Source organism: Cetorhinus maximus, chromosome 11 (genome assembly GCF_964194155.1).
Source record: "Cetorhinus maximus chromosome 11, sCetMax3.hap1.1, whole genome shotgun sequence".
In the NCBI taxonomy this organism is placed as follows: Eukaryota; Metazoa; Chordata; class Chondrichthyes; order Lamniformes; family Cetorhinidae; genus Cetorhinus; species Cetorhinus maximus.
The window spans coordinates 90040978-90054273 of NC_135889.1; the positions used below are offsets into that span (position 1 = coordinate 90040978).

General features: G+C 38.7%; 1 protein-coding gene across 5 annotated transcripts in view; it reads right to left on the bottom strand.

The window, feature by feature from the left end:
* LOC144686773 (nck-associated protein 5-like) overlaps positions 1–13296 on the bottom strand; it is a 673917-nt gene that overhangs the window by 83403 nt on the left and 577218 nt on the right. For all 5 annotated transcript variants that reach the window (XM_078552424.1, XM_078552429.1, XM_078552425.1 and 2 more), the window contains 3 exons: positions 9243–13159; positions 4981–5158; positions 3767–3910 (listed from right to left, as the gene is read on the bottom strand). In XM_078552424.1, coding sequence (XP_078408550.1) covers positions 3767–3910; positions 4981–5158; positions 9243–13159 — 4239 coding nt within the window. The remainder of the gene's footprint in view (positions 1–3766; positions 3911–4980; positions 5159–9242; positions 13160–13296) is intronic.

The following is a 13296-nucleotide window of genomic DNA, read 5'->3' on the forward strand; positions in this document are numbered from 1 at the left end:
AACCATACTTCTTCAGAGAGGGCATTTCTTGAAGAGAGACCAATACAGAACAAACAAAAAAAGACAATAGAATGTTGAGCTACATGGCAAAAGCAATGTAATACAAATCAATGGAAGTTTGTACAATGTTCTGATCAGACTGTTGAATACTATGCCCAAATCGTCGATCCACAAAGGAGACATTCAACCACAACAGGCAGGAAGAAGAGTCACAAGGGTGACCCCTAGCATCAAGGGTCTGATTTTTAAAGAAAGACTGAAGAAACACAGGCTTTTTGTGGTGTGGAAAGATATATTCAAAAGGTGATATGTGAAATATATGATAGTTAAGGAAATGAAAAATTTAAATTTGTAGTAGTATATTAATTTAAATGAAATTGCAGTAAAAAGGACAGACACTTAAAAGGTGAATGCAGGACTGATGTATATAATTTTTTCACGAAAAGGGTGATCAATGTATGGGATAGATTTCCAGGAAGAGTAGTAGGGTCAAAATTCCTGGAATCTTTCAAACAACAATTGAACATTGAAATGGAGGGAATTCAGGATCTTTCTGTATAGATAATTTAAGATGGGCTAAATGGGTTTTCTTATCCATAATTATCATGTGACCGGTACATCATTATACCTATCAGATTTCTCTCATAGCTTTCTTCCATTCTACTGGGGCAGAGTCTCAACTTCACTTGCATTTTCTCTATGATACCACGAGCAAATTTGAACATATTTTCCTCATTTTCAAAACGATAGCAGAAATGCCGATTTATTAGCATAATTTACAAGCTGCTAACAAATGGTAATGATTTTGAAACATGACCCTGAGAATATGATTTTGTTTGCACTATTTTTAAAAAAGTTCAATCAACCATTCTTGCACGACAGACCTATTAACAATTCTCAAGCAGCGAATGAACACCTAACCAGCATAAAGTCAAAGGCCTGGATTTTTGTTCCTGAGTTCAGTAGCAGGAGTCAGGAAATTATTTGGCTTGCCTGGCCCACCTTGGGAAAAAGTGCTCTGAATAGCAGAATCTTAATTTCAGGGGAGCAGGTGTGGGATGGAGTCGGGCCCATCACCTCTGTACGCAGACTGGAGGCGGCCACAGGGCTGCTGAGTGCCAAGGTGTGCTGTTTCAAAAGCCCACCTCAGTTTTTTGGTACTTCATCCCAGCTGTTTATGTTTTAGGCCCTCTAGCCCTTACCCTCACATCCCCTCAACCCGACCCATTCCCCATAACCCCTATGCCAACTTTTGCCAACCCATGCCTCACACAACCACTTTACCCTTTGTCCTTACACCCACCTTTCCAACTCACCCAGTATCCACTAAGATAAAAGCAAAATACTGCAGATGCTGGAAATCTGAAACAGAAATAGAAAATGCTGGAAAAGCTCAGCAGGTCTAGCAGCATCTGAGGAGAGAGAAACAGAGCTCTGAAGAAAGGTCATATGGACTCGAAACGTTGACTCTGTTTCTCTCTCCACAGATGCTGCTAGACCTGCTGAGCTTTTCCAGCATTTTCTGTTTTGGTTCATCCAGTATCCACCATGGCAGGAATCATTTTGAGCCTTCACTATATATGAAAAGATGTTGTCATTCATGAAAGCCCATTCAATACATCAATATATTTAAATCCCCTCAAGTACTTAATCCCTTATCAAAACAAATAATTGTAATCATAACACCACATCAAAGACACTTAAGCATTTAATAATCTCTTTGAGCTGTCAATCAAACTACAAACTTAAAAAAAACATTTTTATATTCGTTCATGGGATGTAGACGCCGCTGGCTGGGCCAGCATTCATTGCCCATCCCTAATTTCCCTTGATAACTGAGTGGCTTGCTAGGCCATTTCAGAGGGCCTTTAAGAGTCAACCACATCACTGTGGGGCTGCAGTCACACGTAGGCCAGACCAGATAAGGGCGGCAGATTTCCTTCCCTAAAGGACATTAGTGAACTAGATAGGTTTTTACAACAATCAACAATGATTTCATGGTCATCATTATATATAATTTTTAATTCAAATTTCACCATATGCCATGGTGGGATTCAAACCTGGGTCTCCAGAGACCTGGGTTTCTGATTCTGGGTCTCTGGAGTACTAGTTCTGTAACTATACCACTATACCACTATGCCATCTTCCTATTATGATAATGATAGGTTGCAAAAAAGAAGCCAAGCATTAATAATGCTAAAATGATAGCACTTAGTGTTACATCAACAAAGTTATTGAAACTGTTGAAAATTGTTTTTCAACTCTCACAGACACATGCACGCTGTTTGTTTTCAATTCTTAAAGGGATGGCCATTAAAATTACTGGACGGTTTGAAGTTTTTCAACTCCCGCAGGCTGTTTTTTCTCAATTTTTTAAAGGGTTGGCCATTTAAATAGCTTGACAGCTGAACAGTTCTACATACTTTATCTGTCTTCCAGAAGCACTTATGACTAAATATTCATAATCCCACATTGCGGAATAAGACCCTTGCTCAAGTGAAAATGAGGTCTAATTGAACTCAACACTGAGCAATATTTGTGGAGCATAGCTCTATTAAATTTGAGAAGAGCTAGATTTTATGACCTCAGCACGCACATACTGTTAATCCCTGTAATACAGCATTGTGGATAGATTTTTGGTGGAGAAAGGTAGCCCCAAATATGCTACAGAAGCAATGAGTGTGATGATTTGTTATAGGCATTCAATGGCAACTATTTAGAAGATCTGGAAGAAGTTCCACAAGAGACAAGCACAAAAGGGTTGAATATTCATTATAGTCATACCTTAGAATTAGAGAGAAAGTAGTTTTTAAATACGTAAACAGAAAATATTGTGTTCAATAACAAATAGTAACAAGAACGTATCCAGATTAAGAAGTGAAAATACTGGAGCTACACAAATTATATGATGCATGCCACGATGGGAAGGAAAACACATTGCAATGATGAGTTTAAATGCACAAAATCACCCTCTCGCAAAATCAGTGTCCTTATTTTTAAGATCAAAATTAAATTAACTGAAGGCCATGAGAACAGAAGATGGATAACCTACCAGGAACAAGTAACTAGATATAAATAAGGAACAACTGAATTATTTGTTAAAAATCACAGGACACTAAATTGATGAGAGGATTGTACAGAACCACTGGTACATTCCAAGATTATACACCCATAATGAAAGCACAAGGCAAGCAGTGTAAAATTTTTCTCTTCCAGTGGAACCCTGTGATTTACAAGGGTCACTGGGACCTTACCACAGTACCAAATGTTGCCAGCACCTATTGAAACAGGCTTAGGTGCACTCACTACAAATGATTATAGTGGTGTTGAGGAGGAGCCACAATGTGAGGTATCAACAATTAATGAGGGGATGGCATTGTGATAGCATATGAGGGTACAGCTGATTCTCACTGTTGGCCCATCATACTGAACAGTCCATCTGGTGATACAGCACCCAGCGGGCCCATTAGGAATCTTCAGAGCAGCAGTACACGGGCACCAAAGTCAATTACCAATTTTACCAGAAGCTTTTAAACTCACTTATGTTTTTGCCCAACTTAGCAATAGAAGAGAACATGGCCTACATGATTTTCTAAATAGTTCACATTTGGTTTTATCATGTGATAGTTCGCACTAATGAGAAGTTATTAATGCTTAAATAGCACAATCCATGCAAATTCATACCTCTGTGATTTGGGTTTAACCTGTGACAATAATATGTTGCCAAAAACTACAAGAATGTGATAATATAAATGCTGAATTTTACCTTTTGGTTCCCTTGGTTCTTATAACTTAAACCTTGCCAATTAGATGGTTTCCCTAGAGAAGGATCATGCAGCTGCCACAGTTCAACGTAACTTTCATGTGGATTTGAATCACCTTCACCCTCAGAATCAATTAGCAGCTCCTTCTGCAATTAAGGAATATTCATGATGATACCATGATAATAGAGAACATGACTAAAGGTAATATCTAGATGGAACTACATTTTTACGGCTATTATTGTAATGCTGCAGAGATGTCATGAAAGATATTAAACAATTGTATCCATTTTGGTATCAGCCTAATGGTTGGTGAAAGGTAATACTACAATTGAAAATGAAATCAACATTTGTATCTAGAAAAGCATATTTCATCATGTGAGGGACAAGGCTTAATTTGCCAACGGGAGTATTCAGTCCATTTAAATTAACATCTGTCAGTGAATTGACAATATACATATCATTTAAAAAAAAACTGGGCTCTTCATGTGACAAATTAAAGAAACCATGGGGAGAAAAAAGGAAACTTCTCTATTTAATATTTATTTCATTTTATTGTATTTTTTGAGGGTTATATGAACTGATGCAGTGTTGTAACACACTGTGAGGCACTTGAAATAAGCAACATTACTGAATGGTTTCATAAAGTGATACTGATGTTAAGGCAAAATTGCATTATTTAAATACATGAAAATTGGAAGCTTCTGGAAAGGTTTAACACTTACTTGAAAGCTATTGGGAATCCTGAGTTTCCACTTACCTTTTTTTAAAATCCTTTTCTGAGCCTTGTGGTCCCCCTGTTAGAACATTTTCTAGCATTCACCAGAAAAACAGAGGCCTGGTGCCACAGAAGAACCTACCCCAGTTAATATATATGAATATGGGAAAAGGTCTGTGGTCTCATCAAGCAGCTGGACAGTGGGGGAGGTTGGGTATGGGAAGCGGGGGGTGGGAGGTGGGTGGGGAGTGGTGGTCTTCTCTCACTTATGCAGCAGAACTGTCCCTATCCAATTTCAGACTCATTGTGCCACAGGCATGTCTTAGAATAAGTTTTTTTTCTTTCTAAATGGCTCGATTATTATGTGCTTTGTAAACTGTTGATCAGAAATACATTTAATTAAAATTTAGTAAATTTATCTTTATCTTAATTGCTCTGGCATAGATCATTTACAGCTCTTTCCTCTTCTTAGAATATGAAATTGAAAGAGTTCAAACTTACTTGAATTTCATTTTGAATCTCTGTGGCTGGTTTCATTTTGTAATTCTTTCCGAGGTTTGCCTGAGCACTGATAGAGTTGCTAGGAAATACGGAGCCATGGGAGTTGCCCTTAGACATGTTTCTGCAGGAAACATGATTTGATCCATTTTCCTTCTGATGAGCAGCCTTCGTATCAACTCTGCAGGTAAAAGTGATTCCACTGATGAATTGCACCATCTTTCTTCAATCAGTCAATTGCTCATTCTACTTTAATGTTGAAAGTAACCCTGTTGTATCTTTCTGTCTCCAGACCTTTGGATGATAAATGTTTCTGACTTAGCCTTGATATAATCTGCCTGTTGCAATTTGTGTTAAAAATATTCATAACTGCTTTTGTATGAAAGTTTTCCTGTTGTGGAACTCCAATAAATACATTGATACACATTCATTGTTCATGCTAACATGATACTTACAACTGCACATACAACATGTTTCAGTATTTTTTATACATCTATGTATACACATAATAAAATATGTATAATATATGTATAATAAAATATTAGCATGTGAAACTGTCTGAAAAAGAATAGGGCCATGATTTTCATCGAGTCTGAATGGCTTGGGAGCCCTTTAGAAATGATACATTGAGAGTGCGTCATGAGGCTTGGTTGAGAGCCCAGACATCCATTATTCCGGTAAAACACCTGAGCCCCAAGGGAAAACCTTGCTTGATTGACAATTCTGGCTCTCTGATCTGTGTTGTCAATTTCACAATGTTTATTTACATAAGGTTAAGAGGTTTCAATTGCCTACAGTTTCTGTTATTGATACTTTAAAGGGTCTAGATGATTGCCACTTTTCTTGGGCTTTAGTGAAAGGACTTTTTTTTAACATAGTGGAAAGTAATGAATAAATGATTATTTTTAAAGTTTTTTTTACACAACTCATTGTCATTATAGGTTTAATTGGTTTTATACAGTATATAGTGGGTCAAAGGGGGTGGACGTGCCATAGCTTGGCATAGGAAGTATGAGGAGCCATGGGGGAATGGTGGGGGGCCATTCCTAGGCATAGGGGCAAGAGGGGCCATGAGGGTTGAGTGGCAGGGTATAGCCTGGTATGGGGGGCATGGGATATCATGAATGGTGCATGGCGAGTGTGTGTGGGGGGTGGGGGGGGTGAGGTGGCCTAATTGGTGAGGGCTGGAGGGCCTTTGTTTTTATGTTAATTCAGGCAAAGTCCCATAGCATCGAGGCAGGGCTTTTAAACAGCACATCTCCACATCCTGTGGCTGCCTCTGACCTTTCTCCTGGGTTGGCTGGCCCGACTCCAGCCTTCACCGCCCCCCCCCCGGCAATGAAGATCCCACCTTTGCGGGCACTTCCTTTCGAGTTGGGAGGGCTGAGTCAGGAATTTTCCCAACTCCCACTACCCAGCTTGGTGATGAAAATCCAGGCCTAGATACCTAGTTAGGTGACGATAATAATCAAAATACGAATGCATAATATTTTTTTTAAAAGAACAGATATGATTAAGATTAGTTAAATTTAAAATGCCTGAGATGAAATCATTATACATGTTCTCTAATTGTTACAGACATAAACAAATAAGAACATACATTACATCTGGGTTTTACCATTTCAAACAGACCTTTGAGTGCTAAACCTCAAGAGAAACAAATATATTAGAAAACAGTTATTTTATTTTGAATGACCCAGATTTTGCTGTAATGGGAGATTAAAGCAATGTCTGCCATTAGTTAAGACTTCTCCTTGTATAGTTACGCTTTAAAATTTTTTTGTGCCAAGTTGGTGAACAGATAACAACGCAACGAAGGAAACCAGGCATCTGGGACCCGAGTGAACAGAGCAAGCAACTGCATATCTCCTTAATCAATTAGATTAACGGATTGTGTAATTAACAGCACAAGGACAAAGAGCAAATGTCAAATCAGGTAGAGAGAAAGCGAAAGGAAGATTAGATTGAGAGAGAGAGAAAAAAAGACAGAATGGAAAAGCTAAAAGTAAATTAAATTTAAAATCTCCACAAATTAAAACCTGAAGGAAAAGTACACCACAAGGCTAATGGTTTATTTTTAAGTATCGGAGCAGTTACTTGGCAGAAATGACCATTTACCACATTGTTAAAAGGGTACTTAGGCTGGATTAATCAAGACTTAAGTTTCTGTGATGAATTTAGTTTGTATCTTTAACACACAAATGCAGCTACGTCACAGCACTCAATGGTGAGGCCTAGAACAAGATGCCATTTTTGCAAAGCTAATGGTAAAATGGCACAACTTGAACGGCAACTTTTGAATATTTGAGCTAAATCACGGATCTGCTCAGAAGTGGTTGCACCATTATGCAGAAATATGGGCAAGTGCCATTAACCTCACCATTATATTGACAGGAAAATCTGGGCCAATGTTTACATTCTGAAGTTGTGAACCATGCTACTTCACATTAGCAACTCTGATATAGAGAGAGAACAAATCAAATATTGCCCATGAAGAGCATTTTATAATTAATACATCAACACTTATGGGTATCACAGAATGTTTTTTAAACAATGTATTTTGATATTACCAAAGTTTAAAGTTACAGTCTCATTTACTGATATAGAGAAGTCACTCTATTAATATAATTCCTTCTGACTACTCTTTGTTATAAAGATCCATTTCAGGAATATATAGTTTCTATGCTGATAGTGTGATTTCTGCTTTTTGCCAGAGGATACAGAGATTAGCAGCAAACCGGGGTTAATAATAAGGGTACAAAAAACGTTTGTTGAATTAAACTCAGCTATGAACACTTGAATATTCACCTAGAGTTAAGGAACATTGATTTTTAGTAGGTGGGCTTTTTACCTTTTATCTGCATATCAAAATAAATTAACTTAAGGGCACCTGTGACAACTAGGATTCTTGGAGGGGAAATTGGACCACATACCCATTTTATAGGCATAAAACAAGCACAATGAGGGTGAATTTCAGGAACCAACATCCTGATAACAAACATAGGAAGGATGTGATGCACTGGAGTGGGTGCAGAGGAGATTCACCAGGATGTTGCCTGGGATGAAACATTTAAGTTATGAAGAGAGGTTGGATAGACTTGGGTTGTTTTCGTTGGAGCAGAGAAAACTGAGGGGCGACCTGATCGAGGTGTACAAGATTATGAGGGGCATGGACAGGGTGGATAGGGAGCTGCTGTTCCCCTTAGTTGAAGGGTCAGTCACAAGGAGACATAAGTTCAAGGTGAGGGGCAGGAGGTTTAGGGGGGATGTGAGGATAAACTTTTTTACCCAGAGGGTGGTGACAGTCTGGAATGCACTGCCTGGGAGGGTGGTGGAGGCTGGTTGCCTCACATCCTTTAAAAAGTACCTGGATGAGCACTTGGCATGTCATAACATTCAAGGCTATGGGCCAAGTGCTGGTAAATGGGATTAGGGTAGGTCAGGTGTTACTCCCATGTTGGTGCAGACTCGATGAGCCGAAGGGCCTCTTCTGCACTGTGTGATTCTCTGATTCTGACGCCTAGTTGCCTGACCCATTATTGTGTTGGCCCATTTTTCAGGAGCCATGGCAGCCACCTAAAACAAGCATTAGGCCATTTACATATGGAAATTAGGATCTTAATACCTGTTTTAAGTCCCTTTGTGAAAATTGGTTGGCTATCATTGAAAAAGCTGTTGGACCTATTCCACTTGGGATTTTTCGTCAGTTTCTGCAGTTGACAATGAAATGCAATTTTATTTTTAAAAAAAACCTAAATCAACGGTCCTTGGTATGCTGCCAGGAAGAGCAGGAGAACTTCCTCACTTCACAGTGCATGTGCAAACGACACCCCCTCCCCACTAACTGCTACTCCACCCTAACTCCCTGAAATTTACCTTTGAGGTGCTGTTGGCAAGACAAGTAGCTTGACATCTAGCTTTGGAAAAGGGGCAAACTACCTGTGGATGCGAGACAGGATCCCAAGTTGAGCAAAAGAGGGAGGCTCCAGTCTCAGTTTCGGAATGGCCTTTAGTCTCCAATTTAGGGTGCACAGTGGTGGTGCACTGCTGATTAAACATTTAAAATTTATACCAGAAAAGATTAGACCAAACTAAAAACCAATCATCAAAGAGTGTAATTTGATATTCAAGTGCAATTATTTGGTGTATAACCTAAAACCTTTTTGCTATATGAAACTGTAAGAATAGGGAGTTTGAATAAAGAATAGCTACTGATAAATAATCTCGTGAAGCAATATTTAATACAAAATAATTGAGATCTTAACCTGTGTAGGAGCTCCTGCAGGAACTGGTCATTTGTTGAATCTTTCATTGGAACATCATGATCCTCATATCTGTGGTGTTTTGGTGCAAGGCTGCTTTTTCTACTGTTGTGTGTTTCATGTCGTGTGATCTCACAACTTTTACTTGGAAAAGCACCATCTAATTTTTTATCACAGTTCATATCTTCTTTAGTAACTTCATTCCCCTCTTCAGAGGCTTTTTCATTTTTTCTTTTGTCTTTTTTTTTGTCTACTTTTGTTTGCTTGATATCTGAACCAGATCCATTTTTGGTTTCTTTCTTTTCATCTTTGGATTTTGAAGCATCAGATTTCTTACTGTTCGGCGCTGGCAACTTGCTTTTCCGGAACCCAAACCACTTGGCTATTGAAGGCCCAGTCTTCTGCTTTATCTCCAATATCTGAACCTTGTCCTGTCCTTGCACCTTCTGCATATTTTCTTGAATTCCCAACATGACTTTCACTTCAATGCTACACTGTGCCCCAGAAGCAGAAGGTGAAATGAGTACTTTGTCAGAAATTTCAGGCCTCTTTGAGAGGCTCTCTTGTTTCTTGATGACTTTTACCATATTAAGTTTTGAGGGACTCGGTGGTTTGCTCAGACTTTCCATAGGAGACATCTTTGGTGGCGACTGAGACTCGTATCCTGTCTGCATTACGTTTTTTCCTTTCTGAGGCATTGGTTTAGATTTTTTCTCACTTGATTTATCACTTGGAGGTAGACTTCGGATTTCCTTCTGAGGTGGTGACTGGTTGCTATCAAACTTTAAAGAACTAAGATGGCCATCACCCTTTGGTGGAGTTCTACAAGGTAACTTGCTAGGACTGCTATGATGGCTACTTGAGCTACTTACACTTCCATATGACACTTGCCGTGAATAGGGAATATCCACTGTTCTTGGAGAATGTGAAGGACTTTGATTAGCTGAAGAGCCACAAGCAGGCTTAGTTTGTAATGCTTCTGTTGCACCGCTAGAGTTCTGCCTTGTCAGTGAATTACCTCTTTCCGTTGTATTTGTGATTATCTGGGTTCGCACCTTTCCTGGGCCATCGACCACTGAAACAGAAGGCTTGTCCCCAGTCTGATTGCTGAAGCTCTGGCTTCGAGCTTTGGCACCATTCATGCCTAGGGCTGGCTTAAGGTTGGGTTTGCTATTAGCTGAAATTGACCTCTTAAATGCCTTAATTTCTATGATATCAACATCATTCCCAACTGCTGTGCTTCTGTCATGCTTTGTTTTATCTTCAAGGTCTGCAGAGAAACCTATTTTAACAGCAAGACCATCTTGAAGGTCACCTGTTTTCTCAAAATCAACTAATGAATCTGTTTGTTCCAGAGGTTTTGTATTTTTTGATACATCAGCCTGCCTAGATTTTTCTTGAATTGCATTTCCTTTAGAGCAGATATTAATACTATCTTTCTCATGCTTCCCAGGTACAGTTGAACTTTTTCTCAGTAACGGGGGAGATTTTAAAAATCCTTTTAGTCCAATAGGAATTCGAGTTTTCAAGTTTTTTTCATCAGAACAGTAAACGTTTGTATGTCCATTACTAAAACTAGAAGGCGACGAGCAAGAAGGCTGTGGCTGAGATGAAGATTCATTTATGCTTGATGCATGGCACTGTGAAGATGTTGATAAAATGTTAGATGGTTTGTATTGTAACATGAACCCATTTTCACTTACTTGCCCTGCTTTGGCAGAAAAGGTATTTTGTGGAGATGGGTCCTTTTGGTTTGCATGAATGCATGTTAAACTTCTAATCGCTTTAACAGCTGTTTGAGAACAAGGTTGAATGTGCATTGATGGAGAAGTATTTGAACAATTTGTCTTCAGATATCTTTTTTCAAAAGAGCCCAATGTCAAGTCTTTAGCCACTCCATTTGATTCCTGGGAGTTTTGAAATGCTTTTTCGTGGTGGGGCCTGCACAAATCAGCCTCTACGGGAGATTTCTGGGGTTGCTGACTTTGTACTTCTTCAGTCAACAGGACACAAGGTGAAGCAGAACTTGTAACTCCATGCGATTTTAAAGATGAACATGCAGGTGCATCCTTGCTTGTGTCAACAGGTATGCATTTTTCAGTTTTTGTTGCTATATTCAGTGAATGTTCATAATTTGGTTTAAATAGTAAAGAAGAAGATCTCCCTGGTGGAGGTGGAGGTGATGGAGATTTTAATTCTTCTAGTTCTAAATTATCATATTTATCTCGTGTGGGACATTCTCCATGATCTGTTATTTGTCTTCTGGATAATAAAGATCCTTGTACTATATTGGCATTGTTCTTTCCCGTTTCATTGGAGAATGCAATTTTAGAGTCTCGAGAAAGTTGTGGGCTACATTTTGGAATGGTGGAACCATCTTTTAAACAGTGATTAATATTAATACTTGGCATTTTTAAATATTTGGTAAGTTTTACATTTGATAATGATAGCGACTTGTCTTGGATTAGAGAACCAGATGATGAAAATGTATTGCTAACATCAATGCTGTTTACTTTAGAGGTTTTCTGCGGTGAGCTTTTGCCTCTGTTAGGTATTTTGGTTAGACGTGGCTTTTGAGTAGAAGCTGTCTGCAGGGAAGATACAGAAGGTGCACAGTTTGATTTATAAGCTGCATTAAAAGTTGGCTTCAATACTTTATCCTGTTGAAGAATGTGTGGTGTCAACGGCCTTTCAGAGTTTACAGAATCTGTACGAACAATGGAACTAAATATTTTCTTGTTGGCTTCAGGGTCTTCTAACTGTTTTTGCTCGGTATGACCTTGCAATGACTCTAAAACTGTATAATTCCTTGCATCACTTCCTCTTTGACAACTTATCAGCCCTTGAGGCACTAGTGCAGCATCTTTAGCAAAAACAGTTTGCTGGTGATTCCCATCTAAAGCAATTGGACTAGAAATTTCATTTGAAGACACAGTGACACTTGCTGTCTGCTGGGAATTAAACTTAATTGGCTGGCCATCTTCAGCATCAAACACTATTGTAAGGCATTCTTCAGATGATGTTTTTACGGCCTTGGTTGCGTGACAATTTTCTTTCAGCAAGCTCAAAGTCTTTGGCCTGTTATCAGAGCAAGTTGAAAACTGGCCTTCATCTTTATCTGCAGATGAGAAGAATGCCTTTTTGCAACTGAGTAAGTTTGCATGACTCACTGACCGTTTGTCAGTCAATAAACTTGTTACAAAATCAGAAGAATTTCTTTCTTCCTCGCATTCCAGACGCAGTTCGTCTAACATCTCAATATCTTCAGTGTCAGATAGCTGGATAGTTAAATCTTTATAGTGCAGTTTGGTAGAATTGAACTGCAATTTCTTTACAGGCAACTTGTTGGTTGTACATAGTTTTTCACTTGATTGAAAGCTACTGACAAAACTAGTCAACTTTTCAGGCTTTTCTCTTGAGCTTATGTGAGTAAGCCTTTCTGAAACACATTTTACACTGCCATCCCAACTAAACAGACTATCAGATACACTGTGTGTTAGTTTTTTACAGAATGATTTGCAGTCTTTACTTGGCACCTCATTTACTGTGGTTATGAGTGCTATACAGTCATCATCTGCATCATCATGTGAATCAGAATCATACCCAAATGTTTTATTTTGCTCTAAGCACGTGTCTTTATTGGTAACCTTAAGAGGTGTTTGCTCTTTACTCTTATTGCGATTCCGACATTTTAGGCCAAGAGAGTAAATTCCTTCATTTGAGTTCATACAATCTTTGTAAGCCCATTTTGACACAATTGAGGATGGCTCTAACAGAGGCCTTTTCTTTTGTAGCTTCTTTAATCCTTCTAGAATGTGGCTTTCTTTTTCTCGAGTTGGAGGTAGTTCTTCTGCAGGACTAGAGAGATTGCTGGAAAGTGAGGAGCCAATACTGAGTCTCTTTTCCCAGCTTAGAGAAGACTATAAATGAAAAGGAAAATATTACTAATTCAGTCAACAAACTAGGATGAATATTCTTGTAAGGGCATGATCCCAGTATTCTTACAAGATGGCAATTGAGAATACTAATATTTAATATTTTTTTCATCCACTGAAAA